The sequence below is a fragment of the Culex pipiens genome, chromosome 3 (genome assembly GCF_016801865.2).
Source record: "Culex pipiens pallens isolate TS chromosome 3, TS_CPP_V2, whole genome shotgun sequence".
Lineage (NCBI taxonomy): Eukaryota > Metazoa > Arthropoda > Insecta > Diptera > Culicidae > Culex > Culex pipiens.
Window position 1 is genome coordinate 178683677 of NC_068939.1, and position 25262 is coordinate 178708938.

The window sequence follows — 25262 nt, forward strand, 5'->3', positions numbered from 1 at the left end:
GGAGTCGAACCCGGAACCTTCCGCTTACTAAACTAAAAACTAAAATTAAAAAAAACTAATCAGTTTTAAAATTTTTAGATTTTTAGATTTTTAGATTTTTTTGATTTTTAGAATTTTAGATTTTTAGATTTTTAGATTTTTAGATTTTTAGATTTTCAGATTTTTAGATTTTTAGATTTTTAGATTTTTAGATTTTTAGATTTTTAGATTTTTAGATTTTTAGATTTTTAGATTTTTAGATTTTTAGGTTTTTAGATTTTTAGATTTTTAGATTTTTAGATTTTTAGATTTTTAGATTTTTAGATTTTTAGATTTTTAGATTTTTAGATTTTTAGATTTTTAGATTTTTAGATTTTTAGATTTTTAGATTTTTAGATTTTTAGATTTTTAGATTTTTAGATTTTTAGATTTTTAGATTTTTAGATTTTTAGATTTTTAGATTTTTAGATTTTTAGATTTTTAGATTTTTAGATTTTTAGATTTTTAGATTTTTAGATTTTTAGATTTTTAGATTTTTAGATTTTTAGATTTTTAGATTTTTAGATTTTTAGATTTTTAGATTTTTAGATTTTTAGATTTTTAGATTTTTAGATTTTTAGATTTTTAGATTTTTAGATTTTTAGATTTTAGATTTTTAGATTTTAGATTTTTAGATTTTTAGATTTTTAGATTTTTAGATTTTTAGATTTTTAGATTTTTAGATTTTTAGATTTTTAGATTTTTAGATTTTTAGATTTTTAGATTTTTAGATTTTTAGATTTTTAGATTTTTAGATTTTTAGATTTTTAGATTTTTAGATTTTTAGATTTTTAGATTTTTAGATTTTCAGATTTCTAGATTTTTAGATTTTTAGGTTTTTAGATTTTTAGATTTTTAGATTTTTAGATTTTTAGATTTTTAGATTTTTAGATTTTTAGATTTTTAGATTTTTAGATTTTTAGATTTTTAGATTTTTAGATTTTTAGATTTTTAGATTTTTAGATTTTTAGATTTTTAGATTTTTAGATTTTTAGATTTTTAGATTTTTAGATTTTTAGATTTTTAGATTTTTAGATTTTTAGATTTTTAGATTTTTAGATTTTTAGATTTTTAGATTTTTAGATTTTTAGATTTTTAGATTTTTAGATTTTTAGATTTTTAGATTTTTAGATTTTTAGATTTTTAGATTTTTAGATTTTTAGATTTTTAGATTTTTAGATTTTTAGATTTTTAGATTTTTAGATTTTTAGATTTTTAGATTTTTAGATATTTAGATTTTTAGATTTTTAGATTTTTAAAATTTTGATTTTTTTTTGGTATTTTTTCTATATTTTTTCATACTCTTGGTAATCACGTAGTTATAAGCAATAATCGTTCCAAAATGGATTGAGATTTAACACATAGCTGAAAGAAACTCCAAAACTCTGTTATGAACTGCAAAAGAACTTATTGTAACATGATTATTCACTAATAAAACCGAATTGAAATTGAAAAAAAAATGATTTTGATTTTGAGTCCCCCATCCGGGGCTTTGAATCACAACTAATTAGTTGTTAAGAACCCTGACTTCGTACCGCTGCAAAAGTATCCGATCTCTGGAAGTTTGTTTACGGCGTCCACACATATTTTTCATCAGCGGCACGAATTTTGACGTTTCGTTTTGTCGCACTTCCCCTCCGCGCGCTGTCAAAATCAAGTTTCATTTTCGTTTCATCCGCTTCTTCTTCGCAGAGGAGGAGGCCAAAACCAGCCTGGCTGAAGCAGAAAAGTCCCGTCAGTTCAACCCTCGCGATTTTTATTCCAAATCGTCATCATCATTGTTATTTTTTTTCGCCACTCGCTGCTTTCCGATTAAAGTTTAGCTTTGTCGCGAATTTTTGGTGATAATTGCGTGCTGAAAAGTTAAAAAACAATTCGAGACTACGTTGACATAATTTTATTTTTGGTTTGTCCATAAGTTCAATCAAAGTGGGCTGGCTGGCGAAAGTCGGTTCCCCCTCCGACGGGAGAAGGGAAAAAGGCAGACGAAATAGTTTTGCAACGCAACCAGGTGGAATAATTAGCATACGGAATCGGGCTCGGATTGGTCGGTGGCCACTGGCTGTGTAGTTAGCAAAGTTGGGGCGGACTCATGGCGAGATAAGTCGGCGGCGCGCAGCATCCGAGCTGAGCTAAATGCGTCTTAAGTCACTGCTGGTTGAGCTTATCAGCATCAGCCTACTAGATTAGAACGGAAACGTTCGGGTTGACCCAGGGGGGACAGTTTGTCTCGGAAAAGGGAGATTGTTGGTAGATTTGTGAGGAATCAGAAAGACATAAAAAATGCAGTGGCCACGGTTCTGGACGATGATGCCACTTGTGCTGGTGATAGCGACCCGCAGCGGTGAGTCACGGAGAAAACACCCCTTTGTTATCAAGTTCTAGTTCTAATTTGCTTTCTTTCAACAGTTCTGGCCGCCGATTACACCATTGACCTGAAAACATCCGGCTCGGTGGTGCTGGGAGGAACGGTGGAATTCCTTGCCACAATAATGACCGACGGGAAGCCGGTGAACGACCAGTACGAGGTGACCTGGACGGACGACTTGGGCAACAAGCTGCAGGTGAGGTTCCGCCTAGTCACGTCCAGGAAATTGTCTTTCCTGCTCAATACAAGTAATTTAAATTTTGCATTTGAATGCAACGGAAAGTGCATTAGAAATTACAGTCGATGAGGAGGTACTCTAAACCCTTAATCAGCTTATTGTGCACTCGTTAGAGGTCTTGGTCAGCGATTTGCGACGTGTGTTGCATAACGAATTCAATATAATCGTTTAACAAATGTCTCTCCGCTTCCCCCCCAACAGGCCGAAAGTAAAATCCCAACCTTCAACTGGACGGTATCGTACAGCAACAACATCAACGCCGGAACCTACTCCACGCAGGTCATTGTGCGGCACTATTACTACATCACGTACCTGGAGATCGCACGCAAATCCATTTCGTTCAATCTGACCAGCCTGCTGAACGGCAAGATGGAACTCACCCAGAACACCACCACGGTGGACAGCGAGTACGTGTCCAGTGCGGTCCCGCTGAACCAGACGATCGTGCTGACCCAAAGTGACAAGCGCGTGCTCGAGAAGGCCACCTACTTCCGGACGTACTGGTTCGTCAACTGTCAGTACATTGGCACGTCGGACGAGTTTACGCAGCTGGCGAATTTTACCAAGGAGAACGAAGAGTACACTATTGAGGCGTTGGTCGTGGTTTCGTACGATAAGCTGCCGGAACCGACGACGACGACGACCACAACAACCACGACAACAACTACTACAACTACAACCACCACTACAACTACTCCGGCGACGACAACAACTTCCACAACGTCTACGACTCAAGGTAGGGAGTTCCTTAAAAAATACTTTCCCGTTAACTGGAGATAATCGGGACTACACATGAATATTTCAAATTTGGAATTCGATATGCTGAGTGTGTTGTTCCGTGTATCCGGAGTTTCGATTATCCAAAGGTTTCTTAAAAATTTCGGAAAATCGTATCAACGACATTTTTTTACTGTCTCACTTTTTTAAACATCAAAATCAACTTCTCCGACCCAATTCTAGTCAAATTTGAGCGATCGTGCATAAATCACGTGGTCTTCAAATTTGAAAGAATTGTTGAAATTATTTTTTTTTACAATTTTGAATTGTTTTGAAAATATATGTTTTATTTTTATTTTTAATATTTTAATTTTGTTTAATTTTTTGTGAAATCTAAGATGGCCAACATTTTATTTTTTAACGAATGTAACAACAGGTCAAATTGAACTAATTTGGGATCGCAAAACTGAAATTTCCATATAAGGCCTCTAAATTAAGGCCGTTGCAAATATTTTTCAAAGTTTATGGCTCGAAAAATCAGGAAGCCAATTTTTTTCCCGATAAACTTTAAAATGACAATTAAATTAGACGCGCAATGAACTGAAATCAATTTAAAATGCATTTCCTGCTTTGATAACCATTTAGAGCCATTTTGAAATAGTTGAAACAAAGGCCTAAAAAATTAATGTTTCCATTGTCCATTCTCTTGCTCCAGCAAAAATGGGATATTTTGTTTATTGGATCTTCTATGTATTGATAACATTTTCAATCAATGCTTTTTATACTTTTTACTTATTTTTTGACCACGGATTACAGCTTTGATAATTAAGGATTTTGTACTAACCTTATTATATTTCCATTTTTAGTTTCTAAATTTGTATTTTTTTACATGCAAAGTTCTTATTTTTTGAATTTTTATATTATAATATTAACATTTTTTATTTTTTTGAATCTTTGAACTATTTTTTTTATTTTTCACCTTTAAAGCTTTTTTTTTCATTTATTTTGTTGTTTAAGCATTACTTGAGTGATGTTACTATCCTAAGCTGAGATGTAGACTACCCTTCAACAGCTGATTAATTTAAAGTTGGGAGCAGAGTTTGCTGGAAGAATCGAGTAAATCTACTGAAGGAAAAAATACAAAATAACCTTCAAAATAGCTGATAAATAGGAGAATTTTAAAGAAAACGATTCCAATATTTTTTTTATTTTTAAACTTTTAATTTTTTTTTAATTTAAATTAAAATTTTTCATAGGGGAAGGTGGGGCAAGACGACCATATGGGGCAAGAGGAACAATCGTTCGTAGTTAGTTCATGCATTGTTCCTCTTGCCCCAACGGGTTGTTCGTCTTGCCCCACTATTTGAGTAGAACGTATGGAAAATCAAAAATTTTAAAGTCAATTTTTTACATTAAAAAGCAGGATTTTTTAAAAACTTGTTCTATCAAAGTCTTAGTCAAGACCTGGAATAAGAAGATTATAAAAAATCCGACTGTTTTTTTACGTTTTTAGTGGGTTATAACGAGCATTTCCTTAGCTTGTTACACTTGCCCCACTTTCCCCTATATGAAGTTTTTTTTTATTGTTTAACATATTTTTTAAATAGAAAAAGAAGCGCTCAATTTAGACTACAATTGAGCGCTTCTTTTTCTATTTTTTTAATTGGGTCCTAAAATTAAGCCTAGATTTGGGATATTATTGTTAAAAATGATAAAGCTTATTTTTTTGAGCACAATGACTCTTTGTACAAGGATTTAAAACGGATTTTTAAATCAATTTAAAAAAATTAACCTCGCGGCCCTTCTTGACAGAAAAGGTCCTACTTGACTGCCCATAATTGAAAATTCGGCTATTATGCCAAATCAAGTATTCCGAGAAAAACGCGTTTTAGTGTTTGTGACAAAATCTCCGTCAAGGCAATTTCCCATAAAAGTGGCATATTAGCCGTTTGGTTTTTCGCATCGGCAGCCAAGTCTAAGCACTATTTCAGTAAAATTCAAGTTCCAGAAGATGCGTTGGAACATCCTCTACCACCTGGTGCTAATATCTCGTTTTTGCCAAAAGTGGATATTAGCCGTTTTTTCAATGGTGGGCAGTTGACAGCTCGTTCCAAGGGTTACCATAGTTGTTCCATCAATAAAATGTTGTATTGTCATTTTTTTTTTGCATTGAAATGAAAAAAAAAATGATTAGAAATCAGAAACCGTGTTTTAACCGTTGTACATAAAAATTTACAACGGGCTGTAGGACCCTATTGTAAGATTTTTCATTTTTGTTTTTATTTTTCGTTTTTTTAATGATTTTTTTTAATTCAAGAATTTTGAAAATTTTTATGATTTTTTTTTAATTTTGTATTTTTTAAATTTTTAATTTCGACGGATTTTTTTAGTGGTGTTTCCTTCTCTTTCAATCCCATTGCACAGTGGTCCAGATCGCAAAATTAAGTAGAAAATATATTTTCCGAAAAATTGAGAAGTTTTGGAGCTATGAAAATGTGGATGGTCCGCGGTTAACTTTTCAGGAATATTTGTGGGATTTTTTTTTGTCTTCTTAAAAGTTGTTGGGCTTGCCAATTCAAGCAGCTTTGTTGTAGACACCAAAATTTTATCTAGCAATCTACACCTTTTCGACCAAATTTAGAGAAAGCATCTGAGCAAACCTTCAAAAACCCGTTTTTTGAACGTAGCAATTCAGGGTTTAGTTTTAGAGAAAAGAATTGAGCCGATGTGTCAAAAAAAATGATTTTGTGTCATATTTTGGGTTTCTATGTGAAATTGTCATATCAACCCAAAATATGACCAAAATCAATTATTTGACACTTTGGCTCAACTCGGAGGGCAGATTCAGATTCAGCAGGCAAAATTACATGGAAAAACATATAGTTGGACAATTTTGGAATTTCGATAGGGTGGTCCCATACACATTTTCCTTGAAAGTTATACATTTAAAAATAACTACATTTTCAAATGAAAAAAGCTCGAGTTTAAAGAAAATCACCCTGAGATTTTTTCAGCATTTGTAGTGCTAGATCTTTTCTTTCAAATGCAACCTAGTGCTTAAAATTTGACCTGCGTCTTTTCGAGATATTTGAGTTTTAAATTTGTATCTTTTTTACTTTAAATGGCTTATGTTAAATTGACTTGTCAAAAAAATAAAAATGTGTCTTTTTAAGAGCTTTAAAAGTACCCCCAATACCGAAAACGAAGTTGACTTTATAGCTGTCGGCCACCATTGCTAGTACCAACCACTAGTGTCTTCCTTTTTATCTACAAGGACTTCGCCGCCCTGGGCTCCTAAGTGTATGAAAGTATGGCACGGAGCGACGGCGCCGAATACCCATATTTACACAAAGAATTTTAGAGCGCCCGCCGCGGGATTCGAACCGGTGACCTCTGGATTGTGAGTCCAGTGCGCGGTCCGATTGATCCACACGGGCGGGACCCCCAATACCACTTTTCTCTAAAACTTAACCCTGAATTGCTACGTTCAAAAAACAGATTTTTGAAGGTTTGCTCAGATGCTTTCTCTAAATTTGGTCGTAGATGGCCTAGATTGCGAGATAAAATGTTGGTATCTTCGACAAAGTTGCTTGGATTGGCAAGCCCAAAAACTTTTTTAAACACAAAAAAAGCACAAAAATGTTACTGAAAACATTGATTTTCAAAATCACCCTAATGGCAAACCACCCAGAAGACAGAAAAATACCCAAACATATTCCTGAAATTTAAGATTTCTCCTAATCGTGAACCACCCTGATTTCAATTAAACCAGAAGTTGCCTCTTTCCATTTGCAACAAATCTTCTGAAGACACCAAAGCTCCAAAACATCACATTTTTTTTGGAAAATCCATTTTCCACTTAATTTTACGATCTGGACCACTGTGCATTGTTAGAATATCGAATTACATCCATAGTTGAAAGGAATTCCTCAACTCTATTAGGTAATAAGCAATACGAAATTGAGAACTGATTATCTACTTATAAAATTAAATTAATTTATTGAAATTGAGAATTCTAATTTGAATTAAAAATGAATTTAAATTATAAGATGCTAAATTTATAAATTTCTGAATTTCCTTAATTAAAAAAATCATTAAAAAGTTTACGGCTGTTGCAAATATCTATCAAAATGTTTGCCTCTGATTTCAAATGCTTAGGTCAAGGCTTAGGTATATCTGGAGTTTTTTTTTATTATTTTATTTTTTTGAAAAGGTCCAGTGAACCAAATTTCCAGTTTTTGCTTTTTGGGTGTTTTTAAAACCGCCTTGAGTCAGGAATATTAAAAAACACCCAAAAAGCAAAATCTGAAAATTTGGTTCATTGGACCTGTTTGCGGTCGAAACGAAAAAAAAGAAAAGTCGCGACGAACTCTAAACAACGTGTTGCTCTTTATTCTGCTTGTTCGAGAATGATCGCTCCTAACGGAAGTTTTTGGGGGAAGTGACATTTACTGGGCCTTTTGCTGTGTCAGTGTATGTGTGATGTTGTGTTGGGAAGTGGACTGTACACGGTTAAGGGGTTTAAGTCAAAATTCTACACACTACGTTGGTTCTACCCAAACATCCTCCCCACCTTGAGGCAGTAGCCTCAATCAGTCGGTAGTGGAACCAACTTCTGGATCGGTCTCTGGTACTCCGTTGTTCCTCTGCGCAGCGTGACGGTCCGCACGATTCCATTGCGATCCGGGTGTGTCGCAACTACTCTGGCCAACTCCCACTGGGCCGGCGGGGTGTTCTCGTTCTTGACCAGCACCAAGCGGTTGACCTGCAGGTTGTCGATCTCCGATTGCCACTTGCTGCGCGGTTGCAGGGACGTCACGTACTCGTTGCGCCAACGAGTCCAGATTTCTTCCACCTTCTGCTGGACGAGCTGCCAGTTGTCCAGTCGGTTGCGCGGTACGTCCGAAACGCTGGGTTCCGGCAGGAGGTTCATCGGTTGCTGGATGATGAAGTGTCCGGGGTGAGGGCCTCGCAGCTATCGGGAGAGTTGGAGATGGCGCAAAGCGGACGCGAGTTGAGGCAGGCCTCGATTTGCGTCAGGATGGTGTAGAGCTCTTCGTAGGTGGCCGACTCGTTTCCCAGGACCTTGCGCAGGTGGGTCTTCGCACTCTTGACCGCAGCTTCCCACAATCCTCCCATGTGGGGTGCGGAAGGCGGAATGAAGGTCCACTTCATCCCAATGTTGGCAGCGAAGTGGGCGGCTTTTTGCTTGAACTCGTCGGTTTCGAAAAACTCCTGCATCTGCCGATCGGCTCCGACGAAGTTCGTCCCGTTGTCGGACCATATCTCGGTGCACAGTCCTCTCCTGGCGATGAACCGTTTGAGTGCACCGAAGAAGGCCTTCGTGGACAGGTCGCCGGCGACTTCCAAGTGCACAGCTTTCGTACAGAGACATACAAACACTGCGATGTAGCCCTTTGTCACGTGTGGTTTCCTTGGGTTGCCGCTCTTGACGAGGATTGGTCCTGCGTAGTCGACTCCGACGTGGACGAATGCTCTGGCCGGCGTTGTTCGCACCGCCGGAAGACTTCCCATCAGTTGCTGAGCGGTTCTGGCTTTCATTCGGCAGCAGCGGACGCACTTTTGCAGTTGCTGTCGCACGACCGTCTGGCATCCCATCACCCAAAAGCGCTGGTTGAGGGTTGAGATCACCAAGGTAGGCCCTGCGTGTAGGTTGTCCAGGTGAAGGTCTTGAATGACAAGTGTTGTCAGTCGGTGCTGCTGCGGCAGAATGGGCGGGTGTCTCATGTCGTAGGGGATGTCGGCGTTCTGCAGCCTTCCACCGACACGCAGTGTTCCGTCCCGGTCGATGAACGGAAAGAGCGGGCGCAGCTTGCTCTTGTTGGAAACCTCGGTCGATTTGCGCAGGCAGGCAATCTCCTTCGCAAATGCTTCGTGTTGTGCTAGTCGTACGAGTTGTAGACCAGCTACCTTGAGTTCCGCCGGTGTCAGCGGTCCGGTTAAGCGCTCCACCTTCGGTCGCGCCAGGTTGAACAGGAACCGTCGGATCGTCGCCAGCGTCCGAGTGCAGCGGCGTAGCGAGGAGAACCGATCGAGAAGGTAGCGCTCCAGGGTGAAGTTGCTACGCGGGGAGCCAATCTCCAGACAGAATGTGCGAATCTGTCGTTCTTCGAGGGGTGGTGCCTTCGGTGCCGGTGCTGCGCAGTGTTCCAAGAACGACTGCTCGCTGTGGGCCCAGTAGGGGGAGTCCCACCACAGCGGATGGTTGAGCAGCTCGAGCGGCGAGATCCCTCGCGACGCACAGTCGGCCGGGTTGTCCTTCGATGACACATGGTGCCACATGCTCCTGGGCAGGAAGTCCAGGATCGCTGACGTTCGATTGGCGACGAAAGTCTTCCACTTGCGGGGGTGCGCCGACAACCATTCCAGTACGATTGCCGAGTCCGTGAAGGCAAAGTGTTGCAGCTCGAGGTGGCACAAAGCGAGGGAGACTCGCTTCATCAGGGCGGCCAGCAGCCAGGAACCGTTGAGTTCAAGCTTTGGGACGCAGATCTGCTGAATTGGCGCAACCTTGGTTTTAGCGCAAATCAGCACGATGTGGATTTTCCCGTTGCGGTCTGCAGACCGACCGTAAACAACCGCAGAGTACGCCGACTCCGAGGCGTCCGAGAATCCGAGCAGCTGCAACTTGCCGTTGAAGGCTGGAATTCGGCGGGGCACTCGAATCCGCTCCAGCAGGTGAAGCGTTTGCTTGATGGTGTTCCAATCTGCTTCGGGAAGGGGTGGCAGCGGGTCGTCCCACAGCAAGTCGTACAGCCACAGCAGTTGGAAGATGATTTTGATCTTGACGATCACTGGAGCGAGCCATCCGAACGGGTCGAATAGCCTGGATGCGTCGGAGAGGAGTTGACGCTTCGTGTTCGGGCTGTTGATGTCCAGGTTGACCTTGAACTCGAACCAGTCACTAGTTGGAGACCAGTGAATCCCAAGTGCCTTGACCGATGCTGTCACGTTCGTGAACTCAACAGGGACTGGTCCCTGTCGGCTGTCTGCGATGTTCTCCAGCAGCTCGGGTGCGTTGGAGGACCACTTTCGGAGGACGAATCCAGCTTCGCCCAGGATGGTTGTGATCTGGCCAGCTAGCTCTTGAGCTTCTTCGACTGTGTCGGCGCCGGACATCAGGTCGTCCACGTAGAACCCTTTGAGGATCCTGTCAGCTGCTACGGGGTGCTTCTCAGCGTTGTCTCGGGCCGCTTGTCGGAGAGACTCGGTCGCTAAGTAGGCTGCGCTTGAAGTGCCGTACGTCACCGTCGTCAGACGGTAGTGCTGCACCGGTTGGTCGGGATCATCGCGCCAGACGATCCGCTGGAAGTCCGTGTCCTGCTTGTCCACCCGTACTTGCCTGTACATCTTCTCGATGTCGCTCACGAAGACCACGGGGTAGGTGCGGAAGCGGCAGTAGACGTCGTACAGGTCCTCGTTGTTGTTTGGACCAATCAGCAACCGGTCGTTCAACGACACGCCAGAACTGGTTCTGAACGAGCCATCGAAGACGACACGCAACTTCGTTGTTGAACTGTCCTCCTTCTGGACTGCGTGGTGAGGCAAATAGAAGCACTCGCTGGGGTGCTTGTCGACTTCGGATTGCGGAATGAGCTCCATGTGTCCCAGTTGCTGGTACTCGGACATGAAGTTGCGGTAGGCTTGCTTGAACGGCGGATTCGAGAGGAACTTCCGCTCCATCGCATGCAGCCTTCTGAGTGCCGCACCGAGCGAGTCGCCCAATGCCGGCTTGGAGTCGTCGAAGGGGAGCCGAACCACGAATCGGCCCTCGTCGTTGCGCCTGGTAGTTGTGTTGAAGATGTCAACAGCGCGCTTCTCGTCGACGGTGAGTACCTTGGCCGCTGGCACTTCTTCGGTTTCCCAAAACTTGCGCAGCGTCTGGTCGATGTTGACATCTAGCTGCACCGTGAAGGACACCAGATTTGTTTGCAGCATTGTTTCACCACCGAACTTGCCAGCGACGAGCCAGCCGAGCGATGACTTCTGGGCCACGGGTAGACCGTCCTCGTCTGTAACCTGGCCCGCTTGTAGAATCGGCAGGAACAGCTCGGCGCCTAGGATGACGTCTACCGGTCCCGCTTTGTAGTACTCCGGATCGGCTAGCTGGAGCCCTCGGAGTAGTTCCAATTGCTTGGGCTTGAAGCTTTGGCACGGTGTGGGGGGAGCCAACACTTCGAGCACGTACGCCTGCGTCTTCATCACCACTTCGTCGCTGAAACGGGGTGCAATCTCCAGTAGCGCCATTCCCCGGGTGGTTCCTACTTGTGTCCCGGCAACTCCGGTTACTGGGAACCGCGCGTTGCTCCGGCTGATCCCGAGTCGCGTCATGCAGGCCTCGCTTATCAGCGACGCGCCAGAGCACGAGTCTATCATCGCCCTAGCAGTGTGGAAGACACCATTCTTACCGCGCAGCTTGACGAGCGCAGTGGGTAGAACGGTGATCTTTACAGCTGGATCACTGGTGACCTCCGCCTTGAAACTCGGAACCGTGGGTTGAGCTTCCATGGCCGGTTGCTGGACCGGCATCGCTGCTATCTGTTGACCCGGAAGCCCTGCGGTAGCTGCCTGTCTGCCGCCGTGTTGACAGAGGAGCGTATGATGACGCTGGTTGCATCCATCAGTCTTGCAGGTGTGCTTCGAGGAACAGGTTTTTGCCGTGTGCGACGTCCTCAGGCAGTTGAAGCAAAGTCTGGACTTCTGCACCAACTCCCGACGGTCGGCGACGCTGGACGCCTTGAACGCTTCGCACAGGAACAGCAAGTGCTCTTTGGAACACTTTGGGCAGGATTGCGGTGTTGTGACGTAGCTCTGCACCTTCTTCTCAGCTGGCTTGGCCGGCTGCTTTCGTATCTCCTTCTTCGCCCCCGCTCCACTCAAAGTGCACTTTCGTGTGAATGATGAGCAGGTTTCGATGGCGTCGCACCGGTCCTCAAGGAACTTCAGGAAATCCGTGAGGCTCGGGTTCTCCAAGGTGACGAGTTTTTGCGCCCAGAGCGCCTGCGTCTCCTCGTCAATCTTCTCCAAGAGCAGCTGGATCAGCCAGGGGTCCCGCGACTGGTACTGCTCGCCCAAGACGTCGAGCTGCCGAACTACCTCGTCCGAGGTCGTGACCAGCTTCTGGAGGTTGCCAGCGGTTGCGTCTGACACGACAGGTTGGTCCAGGAACTCCTTCACAAGCGCGAACACGGTGTACTTCTTCTGGTCGTACTTCCTCAGCAGCTTGTCCCACGCCAGCTGGTAGTTGTCATCCGAGATGCCGAATGAGCTAATTTGGGATGCTGCGTCGCCCTCCAGCAGCGACTTCAAGTACTGCAGCTTCTGCGACGGCCGCAGCGACTCCTTGCTGTGGATGGTGCTGACGAACAGGTCCTTGAACGGAAGCCATTCTTTCCGGACTCCCGCGTACTTCGGGATGTTGATTGGAGGAAGCCGGACGTTGATGAAGGGATCCGGTTGTGCTTGAGCTGGTTGTCCTGCTGGAGGTGGGTTTCCCTGCTGAATCTGGTTCAGCTGGGCTGCGTGGGCCGCTTGGTTGGACAGGAGCGCTCGTTGCGTTTCCAACAGCGCCGCTACCGCAGTTTTCAGGTTGTTCGCCGGCTCAGCGAACGATCGATCGCTGGCGCCGGAACCTTCGTCGAGGGCAGCGTAGATCGCCTTCGCTGCATAGTACCGATCTTCAAACTCCTTCCGGTAGTCGAAGACCGAGACTAGGTTTTCCAAGGTGGTCGCTGAGGTTCCATCCTCGAACTGGTCCTGGACGTCGAAGAAACTGTTCCCCAGCGCCTCGAGGCGCACCAGACGCTCACGAACCTCAGAGAGTGAGGGGTTTTGCGTCTTCACTCGTTCCGCGGTTTCGAGTTCGCGTTTCACTTTCGCAAAGAGAGAATTCCGTTTCGCGGTAATCGATTCCATCGGGAAATCGCACGGTTCAACTTATCCGGCTCGAAGGACCATAAATGTTTGCGGTCGAAACGAAAAAAAAGAAAAGTCGCGACGAACTCTAAACAACGTGTTGCTCTTTATTCTGCTTGTTCGAGAATGATCGCTCCTAACGGAAGTTTTAGGGGGAAGTGACATTTACTGGGCCTTTTGCTGTGTCAGTGTATGTGTGATGTTGTGTTGGGAAGTGGACTGTACACGGTTAAGGGGTTTAAGTCAAAATTCTACACACTACGTTGGTTCTACCCAAACAGGACCTTTTCAAAAAAAAAAAACTCCAGATATCTACTTTCAGACAAATCGAAATCATTCGATTTTTGCATCGTTCGATTTTAAATTTGGCAATTTAGTTTTACTATAGAAAAAAATAAATTTTTATAAATGTTTTAAAAATGCAAAGAATTCGAAAGTAAAATGAGCGGCTCCCTAACAGCGATGTGAACTTCGAGTACCTAGAATGTATTAAATTGGGGCTCCATACTTAGCTATAGACATGGCCAGAATTGCAAAGCACACTGTCCAAAACTCAACTTACAAAACAAAAATATTTCAAAAGTTTGAAGGAAATCAGAACATTACCCGTTGAAACTACAGTTTTGGAATAACCTCACAATTGCTCGATTTCAGCCCCAAACACGACAACCACAACAACGCCAGCCCCTACAACTACCAGTACGGCACCAACAACAACCAGCACGAGCACGAGTTCCAGCACAACGACGACCACCGTCAAACCCAACCGAAGAAGACGTCAATCCTCTTCCCTGCGGGATACCCTGGCCAGCGTCAGTCCCCTGCTGCTCAACATGTCCGATCCAACAGGTACGTTCGCACGACTTGAAGTCGCTGTTCGTAGTTATGATCAAGAAAACTGTTTTTTTCCACAGCAATCGTCGGCGAGCACATCCCGGAGCATCTGTTAGAATTGTCCGACGACTCGGGTGAACTCCCAGCCCACATCATCAAAAAGTCCGACTTCAACGTGGACGACTCGCGCCAGCCGTTCGTGTGCGGCAACAGCTCGATGGTGCCGCCCGACCCGAAGAAGACGTACGGCCACTTTGTCCGGAAGGTGATCGTGCAGCGTGAGTGATTTGAGAAAAACTTTTTAGCGGAATTAAAACAGGCGTTTTTTCCACAGATCCAATCTCCAAGTTCAACGTGACCGGTTCGCAGTGGGTCCACCAGGGCAACATGGCCAACCTGGTGTTCCAGTGTTCGGGGACGCCGCCGTTCCACATCTGCTACCACATCGTTGTCGGTAAGATTTGTTAGTTTGAGTTTCAGCGAAGATTGTCCCTAACAGATTCTTCTCTTGGTCTCAAAAGGTGGACACAACATTACGCAGAACGAAACCTGTCCCAGCGTGTGGGAGCAGTCTGATCATTGTAACTTTGTGTTTACGCGCTTCTTCTACACTCCGGATCAGCGTTCCGTGCTGGTCTTCCTGAAGAATCACGTGTCCGAGCACATCGGCCAAGTTGGGCTGCAGTTCTACGAAAGTAAGTCGCACATTTTATTAATTTAAACCTGAAGCTTATTTATTAAACTTCAAATTATAATAAATTATTCAATTCTTAAATTCTTAAATTACGAAATAGTGAAATTGTGAAATTATTAAATAATTAAATTATTAAATTATTAAATCATTAAATTATTAAATTATTAAATTATTAAATTATTAAATTATTAAATTATTAAATTATTAAATTATTAAATTATTAAATTATTAAATTATTAAATTATTAAATTATTAAATTATTAAATTATTAAATTATTAAATTATTAAATTATTAAATTATTAAATTATTAAATTATTAAATTATTAAATTATTAAATTATTAAATTATTAAATTATTAAATTATTAAATTATTAAATTATTAAATTATTAAATCATTAAATTATTAAATTATTAAATTATTAAATTATTAAATTATTAAATTATTAAATTATTAAATTATTAAATTATTAAATTATTAAATTATTAAATTATTAAATTATTAAATTATTAAATTATTAAATTATTAAATCATTAAATTATTAAATTATTAAATTATTAAATTATTAAATTATTAAATTATTAAATTATTAAATTATTAAATTATTAAATTATTAAATTATTAAATTATTAAATTTTTAAATTATTAAATTATTAAATTATTAAATTATTAAACCATAAAATTATTAAATTGTTAAATTATTAAATTATTAAATTATTAAACTATAAAATTATAAAATTATAAAATTATTAAATTATTAAATTATTAAATTATTAAATTATTAAATTATTAAATTATTAAATTATTAAATTATTAAATTATTAAATTATTAAATTATTAAATTATTAAATTATTAAATTATTAAATTATTAAATTATCAAATTATTAAATTATTAAATTATTAAATTATTAAATTATTAAATTATTAAATTATTAAATTATTAAATTATTAAATTATTAAATTATTAAATTATTAAATTATTAAATTATTAAATTATTTAATTATTAAATTTTTAAATTATTAAATTATTAAATTATTAAATTATTAAATTATTAAATTATTAAATTATTAAATTATTAAATTATTAAATTATTAAATTATTAAATTATTAAATTATTAAATTATTAAATTATTAAATTATTAAATTATTAAATTATTAAATTATTAAATTATTAAATTATTAAATTATTAAATTATTAAATTATTAAATTATTAAATTATTAAATTATTAAATTATTAAATTATTAAATTATTAAATTATTAAATTATTAAATTATTAAATTATTAAATTATTAAATTATTAAATTATTAAATTATTAAATTATTAAATTATTAAATTTTTAAATTATTAAATTATTAAATTATTAAATTATTAAATTATTAAATTATTAAATTATAAAATTATTAAATTATTAAATTATTAAATTATTAAATTATTAAATTATCAAATTATCAAATTATTAAATTGTTAAATTATTAAATTGTTAAATTATTAAATTATTAAATTATTAAATTTTTAAATTTTTAAATTATTAAATTATTAAATTATTAAATTATTTAATTATTAAATTATTTAACTATTAAATTATTGAATTATTAAATTATTAAATTATTAAATTATTAAATTATTAAATTATTAAATTATTAAATTATTAAATTATTAAATAATTCAATTATTAAATAATTAAATTATTAAATTATTTAATTATTAAATTACTAAATTATTAAATTATTAAATTATTAAATTATTTAATTATTTAATTATTAAATTATTAAATTATTAAATTATTCAATTATTAATTTATTAAATTATTAAATTATTAAATTATTAAATGATTAAATTATTAAATTATTAAATTATTTAAGTATTAAATTATTAAATTATGAAATTATTAAATTATTAAAATGGTCGTTGCAAATATTTTTCAAAGTTTATCAGAAGCTTACAAACATATTGCCGCTGCATTAAATTATAAAACGTTTTTAAATTATTATTTTTATTTCGATGTATAAAGTATAGCTTTATTTTTTTTACTGCTTGACCTCGTACAGAGATGAGGGACAAAACCCCAAAATTAAATTTCTACTAGCCTTTTAAAATACAATTATAAAAAATAAAAGGTAGGGAAATCAGTACAAGCAAAAAGAAAATTTATGAAATTGTAAAATTATACAATATTAAATACTCCAAAAAATCTATTTCTTTTCTGAAATTGTAACGTTTAAAAATTCTTAAATTTTTAAGTTATTTGAGTTTTAAATTCTTAAATTGTAAATTAGACATTTAAATACAATTAAACTTTAAACAAATAAATTTCGGTTTTATAATTTTAAAATTTCAAATTCATGCATTTGCCTAAATGTCTACATTCTTAAAATGTGCAAAAACGTATATTTTTAAATTGTAAAAAAACGAAACTATTGGCACTACGCCCCCCGGGGCATGGCCTTCCTCTAACGTGGGATTTCTGCTCCAGCGCCTCTGACGAGACAGGAGAAACCGGGACCGACGTTTTACTTCACCATCCGATAGAAGCTCAGTGGATAAGGCGGGAATCGAACCCGCGTCTCATAGCATCATCGGGATCGGCAGCCGAAGCCGCTACCCCTGCGCCACGAGACCCATCATTTTAAATTGTATAATTCCTTAATTTTTTTAATTCTTAAATTTTTAAATGCCTGAACTTTTTATTTCTCAAATTTTAAATTCCTGATTGTTTTGTTCTTAGTACTTTTTTTTTTAATTTTTAAAGTTTTTTTTCTTCAATTTTATATTTCTTTATTTTGTTAATTCTTTACTTTTTTAAATCTCAAATTTAATCCTTAAAACTCCAATATATTTCAATTTCGGTTCTTAAGTTTTCAATTTTAAAATTCCTTAAATTTGAAAAGTTAAAGTTTTATAATTCTTAAATTTTAATTAATTTTACATCATATAGTAGTCCCGCCCGTGTGGATCAATCGGACCGCGCACTGGACTCACAATCCAAAGGTCACAGGTTCGAATCCCGCGGCGGGCGCTCTAAAATTCTTTGTGTTAATATGGGTATTCGGCGCCGTCGCTCCGTGCCATACTTTCATACACTTAGGAGCCCAGGGCGGCGAAGTCCTTGTAGTTAAAAGGAAGACACTAGTGGTTGGTACTAGCAATGGTGGCCAACAGCTATAAAGTCAACTTCGTTTTTTTTTTCATATATTAGAAAACTTTCAAAAATGTCCTTCAATTTTATAATTCAAATTCCTACATTTCAAAATTCCCAAAAAATTCCTACATTTTCACTTTGAAGTTAAAGTTTTGTTATTAAGTTTTGAAATGCCTTTTTTTTTAATTCCCAAATTCCCAATTCAACATTATTAAATTTACAGAAATTTTGGAATTCCGGAATATTAATATTTTTAAATTTTTGGATTTTTAAATTCTTAGATTTTTTTTATAATAAATTCTTAAGTTTTTTAATTCACTGGTTTAAGTATTCCTTAACTATACAATTTTAAAGTTTTTGAGTTTAAATGTTGAAATTCCTATTATTTTAATTCCTATATTTCCAATTCAAGATTATTAAATTTGAAAACTAAAAAAAAACAATTTCGTTTTATTAAAAATTGTAAAATTTATTGTTTCAAATTTTTACTTTTTGAAGCTTAAAAGTTTTAAGTTCTTAAAATGCCTGAATATTTAAATTTTTAAATTTTTTGTAATAAATTCTAAAATTTTAATCGAGAACGCCAAGGCAAAGCAGTAGAGCGAATAATTTGATTTAATTTTTTTTTCTTAAGTTTTTTATTTCACTAGTTTAAGAATTCTTTAACTATAAAATTTTAAAGTTTTTAAGTTGGCATTCCTAATATTTTAATTCCTAAATTCCCAATTCAACATTATTTTTTTTTTTTTTTTTTTTTTTTTTTGGGAGGGTGGTCCAGCCGCACATCGTTGATGTTGAAACCTCTAAACTGGGCCCTCGTCCTGTCACGTCCGTCAGTAGTCTTGTCGTACATTACAACTAGAATCAGATCTGCCAATGAATTAGTACACTTCGACCAAATAAACACTGACGCTGTATGGATCTGACCCTAGAATAAATGCACAGTTGTGTGTTATTCATAAGTCCAACTTATTCAATTATTCATTTAAGTCCAAATATTCATTTGCTAACTACTTTGGATTGAAAATCTAACCTTTAATCTAAAATCCTCTCAACTTAATGTTCAAAACTAAACGTTCCTTTAACTGTTGCAGTACTACTTCTATCAAAAACAATAAAAATTTATGAACAGATATACAAATAGGATAGAAATCGCGTTTTTAAAAAGAAATGATCATTTACGTCAAAAGATCCGTAGTTCCTCGATTCGCAACAATGGTCAATACAACCATTATCCGAAAACCGTTAGTTCAACAGATCAACGAATTTTGTCCGATATCATTACATTATTGATTGATCGAGACTCTATGGACAATTTGACATAAAAGAATGCCTAGTATTCTACATCTATCAAAGTTTATTGACAGCATTACTCTAACTTAACAATTGCAACTAAATTTATCATCAAATAGATTTGGAAAAGATACAGATTTATTTTAAATGCTAGTGCTAAGCAACAAATCAATTGTACTATCCTAAAGTCCCACCTAAATCCCACATTGTGATAGTGAAAAAGTCACAGAAGCAGCGGTGTCTTGTGCAATTGTGATATTTTCACTATCGGAGAACTACCTAGTTCACGAAGACAGCTTATCGGTCAACGCTTAAGCCCTGGGGCTGCGGCAAAGCGAGTTCTCGTAGCATGAAGTGGTGTCCATAGTGCTTATAAAAAAATAATGTATACCCAAATTTTAACTAATGCACTAGGATCAAATCATGCCCCTTGACTTTACAAGGCCCAGGGTAAATTCCCAATTCAACATTATTAAATTTTAAAACGACAATAAACTATTTCGTTTTATTTAAAAATTGTAAAACTTATTGTTTAAAATTTTTACTTTTTGAAGCTAAAAGTTTAAAATAAAAAGTTTCTCAAATTTTGAAACTCCAGAACATTTAAGTTTTTGGATTTTTAAATTGATAGATTTTTTTTTAAATTCTAAAAAAAGTTATTTCACTAGATTGACAATTCTTTCACTGTAACATTTTTAAATTTAAATTTGAAATTCCTTTTTTTTTAATTCCTGAATTCCCAATCCAATCCAAAGTTTCTCAAATTTTGAAAAACTTTTTTTTCAATTTTTATATTTTTAAATTCTTATATTTTTTAATAATAAATTCATTATTTTTTAGTTCATTTGTTTAACAATTCTTTAACTATACATTTTTAAAGTTTTTAAGTTTAAATGTTAAAATATAAAAAAATCTTGTTTAAAAAAAAATAAAATGAAAACTCCAAGCAACTTAACAAAAATTGCGGTTTAAAAATTTTGAAGATGAAAAATAAGTTTTTTTCATAGACTTCGGCCAGAATGATTAAACAAATTCTAACCCCTCTTTCAATTCCTCGCACAGACATTCCCAAGTCGCAGCTGTCCGTCATCGTGGTCCCGATCGGGTTCTGCCTGCTGGCGGTCATTCTGGTGGTGTTTGGCGTGGCCTACTACATCCAGAACCGGGAGCGCTTCATCGTCGAGGTGGCCGACTTTAACTTTGGCGACACGAGCTCGCTGGACGACGAGGACATGGAGTACAAAACGTTCCAGCAGCGGCTGTTCGACAGTCTGCGGGACAATCTGCGGCTGCCGCGGTTCCGGCTGGGCTCGAGCGGCGCTAGCCACGACGGCGGCGACGGGGACATGTCACCGTCGGCCGTCGGCGAAAGCTCGCTGCGTTACGGGTCGATGACCTGAGGCTTTCGTTTCGTATTTTGTCATTTTAGGTTGCTGAATCTGAAGGATTAAAGGGTTTTTTGTCAAATTGAGGCTTTCAGTATTCTTGGACGTACCCGTCCGACGGCCGTTGCTGGCCGGAGTGTTTTTGTAACAGATTCCTGCAGTTCCACGAATAATTCAGCGGAAGAAATTCCCCAAAAAAAGATTGATTCGCACTCTCTCTCTCTCAAAATTTAAAGACTGTTTTCGAATTACAAAGAGTAAGAACCTTTCCTAAACCTAAAATTTAGTCAACCACTTAAAAAAAGAGGGAGGAAGCAGCGTTGGATGAGCACATATTATTCGTCCTGTTTTATTTACTATCTTCCCCCCGCAAACTTATATAAATATATATTGCAGTTTATTTCTTATCTTGAATAAAATTATGATACAAAATGTGATAACGATAGTGAAGTTTGAAGAGAAGAAAAAGATCTTTAAAATTGGCCCCCTTTCTGGCGGCCTTCACGTTGGATACTAGCTTAGGTTTAACAGATTATGTTATTTTATAAATTTAACGAGCGGCAAAGATCATTCTTTGCTACCGATACTAACAATTAGAAAAAAGAATAAAACTATCAGAAACCAGAAAAACAACACAACACAGGTGTGGGTTCGTATAATTGTACATAGCAATATCAAAGCTCCCCGGAATGTAATCATAACTTCAACACACGTGTATGAAACCCCCTAAACTTTGAATTAAAGCGAACACAGCATAAGAGACGATCAAAATTAAGGATTTAGAAATGGTTGCGCGCGCGTTACACGCTTGGCTTAACTAATAGAAGAAAGGCTCTAAGCAGAAGCATAAAGAAAGAAGTAGAAGTGAAAATATCTCTAGCCAACAGAAGAAAATGAACAAAAAAAAATGGGCAACAAATTATGAAATTGTCACGGATTGAAACCAAAAACAAAATAAAAATGAACAAGCTTATTGATATGGAATAAATCGTATAGGAAAAAGTATCGATAACTTCAATTATTTTCTCCGAAATTCCTTGCATGAATGTTATTTTTTATGAGAATGGGCGGTCACGGTTCAAAACGTATACACAAAGCAGAACAAAACAATAAACTATTCTAGGAAAATTTGTAACACTGATCTATTTTTTTTTTGTATGGACGATCGTAAAATCATCATAATCATCACCGATCGCCGATCTAATTATTAAATTCAGGAATTAAAAATTCTTAAATTCCAATATTTTAATATGCAAAATAGCAATATTTAAAAAAACATTGACATAAACTTTGAAAAATCGACGGTAACATTTCAAAAGGCATCATGTAAATTTTGACACTTTCTGGGTTATTGCATATTCTGAAAGTACTCCTAATAAGCTAACTCTCCACCAAAAATGAGCAAAAGTTACTTCAGTAAAGTCTGTTTAATCATGATTTTAAATAAAGTAACATAAACAAAATCCCTGCCATCAGCAGTCCCTGTTTATATAGCCCTGTCAACCTGTCAAATAAAAGACTACATGAACCTCGTGACGAAAAAAAAGCAACATGAACAAAGCGCCATGTACATTCGGCGAAGAAAAACGAATCATAACAAAGCGACCCCCTCAATGACAGCAGGGTGATATAGACGTTGGTGATTTCAAAAGAAGTTATGTTTGTTTTTCTCAAATAAAATTACGGAAATAATGTTTTATTGAATTTGGATGATCAAGTATCAATAAAAGCAACGTTTTTCATCGTTTGTTATCATTAGAACATCTTATTTTGCTTTTATATTAAAATGGGAATTGAAAATGGATGCTATAAATGCGTTTTTCTCAAAAAGGATGGTGTGTACATGATGCTTTTTGAAATGTTGGCATCGAAATATTTGCAACGGCCTAAGTATCAAAGTATAAATACTAAAAACTAAAAAAATATCACAAAATACCGTATTTTCTCGAAATTACTCAAATTTTTATAATTCGCAATATGGTTATCAAATGATTTGAAATTTTGCATGCATTTCCACTGTTTAAAAGTTTTTTGAATGAAATACTCAAATTATCACAAAATACTGTATTTTTTTTTTGATACCCATATTTCAAATTTGGAAAATTCGAGTACTTTCAAAAAACTACAGTTTTTGTTGAAAATTTGAGTATTTCATTCAAACTCTAAAACGGTGAAAATGCATGCAAAATTTCGAATTGCTAAAATTTGAGTATTTTCGAGAAAATATGGTATTTTGTGTTTTTTTTTAGTTTGAAGTATTTACACTTTGAAACATACCATATTATCAAAAAAATATTTTCTTATAGAAAAAAATTGAAAATTCGGGATTGCCTCAAAAGGCCAAAACTCAAAAGGCAGAATCTCGGAAGGCCGAAATTCAAAAAGCCGAATTTTGTCTTTTGCCCAGAATGCAGAACGTCTCAAAAAGCCGAATGTCTCGAAATGCAGAATGATTATGGAATTCATGAATGTTGTTCATTTTTCACGATTTTCTTTGATTTCATGATGATGTTCAAAGATACAGTAAACTAACGAACTGTGTTCTTTTTTTTTATAATTTTAAGCGAAATAAGTACATAATGAGAACATTCTGTTTATCTTTACCGATCATATTGTTACCATGCATACACATGAGTAGAGTAGAATGAATAAAAGCATTTCAAAAGTGTTTCAATCATGTTGTTGATTGAATTATGGTAACGATAACCGAAATTTGATCATTCGTCACCAAGTACTTAAATTAATTCAAATAATATCAATTATTTTTTTGCGGCAAATAAATATAAAATTTTAAAATTTAGTTAGCAGCAATGCTAGAAAGTTATGCCTTCTTTATTTCGAAACAAATGTCTATTACATAACTATGGTTTATAAAAATAACTATAACAAACCGCGCCCAAAAAGGCGGAAACGCATTCCAAACTTCGTTTGTAATGCGTTTCCGCCTTTTTGGGCGCGGTTTGCCTTGTGGGATTTTGCCTTTTGAGCATTCGGCCTTTTGGGATTCGGCCTTATGAAAATTCTGCCTTTCGAGTAATTTGGCCTTTTGAAATTCGGCCTTTCGGGATTCGGCCTTTTGAGATTCGGCCTTTCGTAGGAGACCCGAAAATTCAACATAATTTGGTTGGATTAAGTCAATTTTAGATATATTTTTAAAACAAGTTATCGTCCGTCCGAAATCATCGCCGATAGAATTATCAGAATAACGATAAAGATAACGATAGAATCATCGTTATCGTTATATCGTACCTCGATAAGGGTGTGTTCAAATATTACGTCCATAGATTTTCGAGATTCCAGACCCCCCGACCCTCCCCCCTGTCACGCACTTTTCCTATACTTTTAACATGGGCTGTCACAAACCTCAGACCCCCCCCCCCTCCCCCTATTCGTGGACGTAATTTTTGAACGAACCCTAACAACCTTGGTTTTGAGATGTAACAAGCGCTTCTGTTAAGTTTACAGAATGCGACTCAGAAGGTATTGTTTTGGTTTGCATGGGTTTTGGAAATTTAAAAAAATCGAACTTTTAAGAAAACAAAACAGGTACACGGAAAGAAATATGTTTTAGGGGACTGAAAAGCGACTTTTGCGCTAGAGTTTAGGATGGTGCAAATCTGTCAGCGGAGATATGATTTTTAATGGTGATTGTTGGAAAAATCAAAAATATGAAGCAAAATTTTAAAATCCTTTTTAAGATGCAACTGCGCTGTTTTCAATTTATAGGAATTTTCTAGTTTTTTTTTAATTTAGTGTTTTTTTTTTTAATTTATAAAACTTTTTGAAAAATATTTGTCTCTGAACCGCTAAACAAAAGTTTCCAAAATTTTCCTCTTTTGACTTTGTTGATGCGATTGGTGGTTGTTAAGATGCAACATCTTAAAGCTTCAATTTAAAAAAAATAGTTTTCCCAGGGTCATCTACTTACCCCTCATTTTTGGACCCATCTCATCTCGGAAACTATTGGTTCAATTTCAACGTTAAAGAATGGAAATTTTGTGAAAAAATAATTTTGCAATTCAAGAATCTAGTATAACTTTCTGATAGGGCTACAGTCCGCTACACAAACTTATTTTAAACATTTTAAAAATGTTGGGCTTGATTTTGAAATTCAAGATTATTTTTTATTGAAAAAAGCAAAAATTAGGCAAAATATGAAAAAACAGTTTACAAAATGACGAAAAAAAAATCTAGGGAATTACTGAGCTGTTCTTGTTTGTCAATTCCGATTTAGGCCGTTGCAAATATTTTTTAAAGTTTATGTCGCCCCTCCCTTCAAAATTGGTCTGAAAAATCAGGGGGCAAAAAAAATATTTTTCCAAAAAACTTCAAAATTTCCATGAAAATAGAAGTCTAATTAACAAAAAACAATCTTAAATGCATTTTTCTACATGTTTGGGCTTGTTTAAAAATGTTTTGAATTTTTATGAAATTCCAATGTAAAATAAAATTATCGTCAATACTTAGATATTTTGGAAACTTATGATGGCAAAACAGCTGGACAGGTGTACAATGCATTTTAAAACACTTTGCGAAAAAAAAAAAAAAAAAAAAAAAAAAAAAAACAAAAAAACGGAAATGCTGACTTTTTAGACCTGAGAAAGGTGCACTTTGTCGAATAACTTTGTGGAGTCAT

At 36.5% G+C, this 25262-nt stretch overlaps 1 protein-coding gene across 1 annotated transcript; it reads left to right on the forward strand.

Moving 5' to 3' along the window:
* The first annotated feature begins 1727 nt into the window (after positions 1–1727).
* LOC120432380 (uncharacterized) lies at positions 1728–21520 on the forward strand. The gene is made up of 8 exons (XM_039597574.2): positions 1728–2362; positions 2428–2582; positions 2826–3360; positions 13932–14126; positions 14192–14389; positions 14446–14565; positions 14633–14806; positions 20304–21520. Exons 1-8 carry the CDS (start codon positions 2302–2304, stop codon positions 20639–20641), a joined length of 1776 nt encoding a protein of 591 aa, XP_039453508.1. The 5' UTR covers positions 1728–2301; the 3' UTR covers positions 20642–21520.
* The last annotated feature ends 3742 nt before the right edge of the window (positions 21521–25262 follow it).

Bases quoted from the DNA above. Each gene is read 5' to 3' on its own strand.
- LOC120432380 (XM_039597574.2), top strand. From the start codon at position 2,302: ATGCAGTGGCCACGGTTCTGGACGATGATGCCACTTGTGCTGGTGATA. The intron at 14,127-14,191 runs GTACGTTCGCAC...TTTTTTCCACAG, and splicing joins CAACATGTCCGATCCAACAG to CAATCGTCGGCGAGCACATC. The intron at 14,566-14,632 runs GTAAGATTTGTT...TGGTCTCAAAAG, and splicing joins CTGCTACCACATCGTTGTCG to GTGGACACAACATTACGCAG.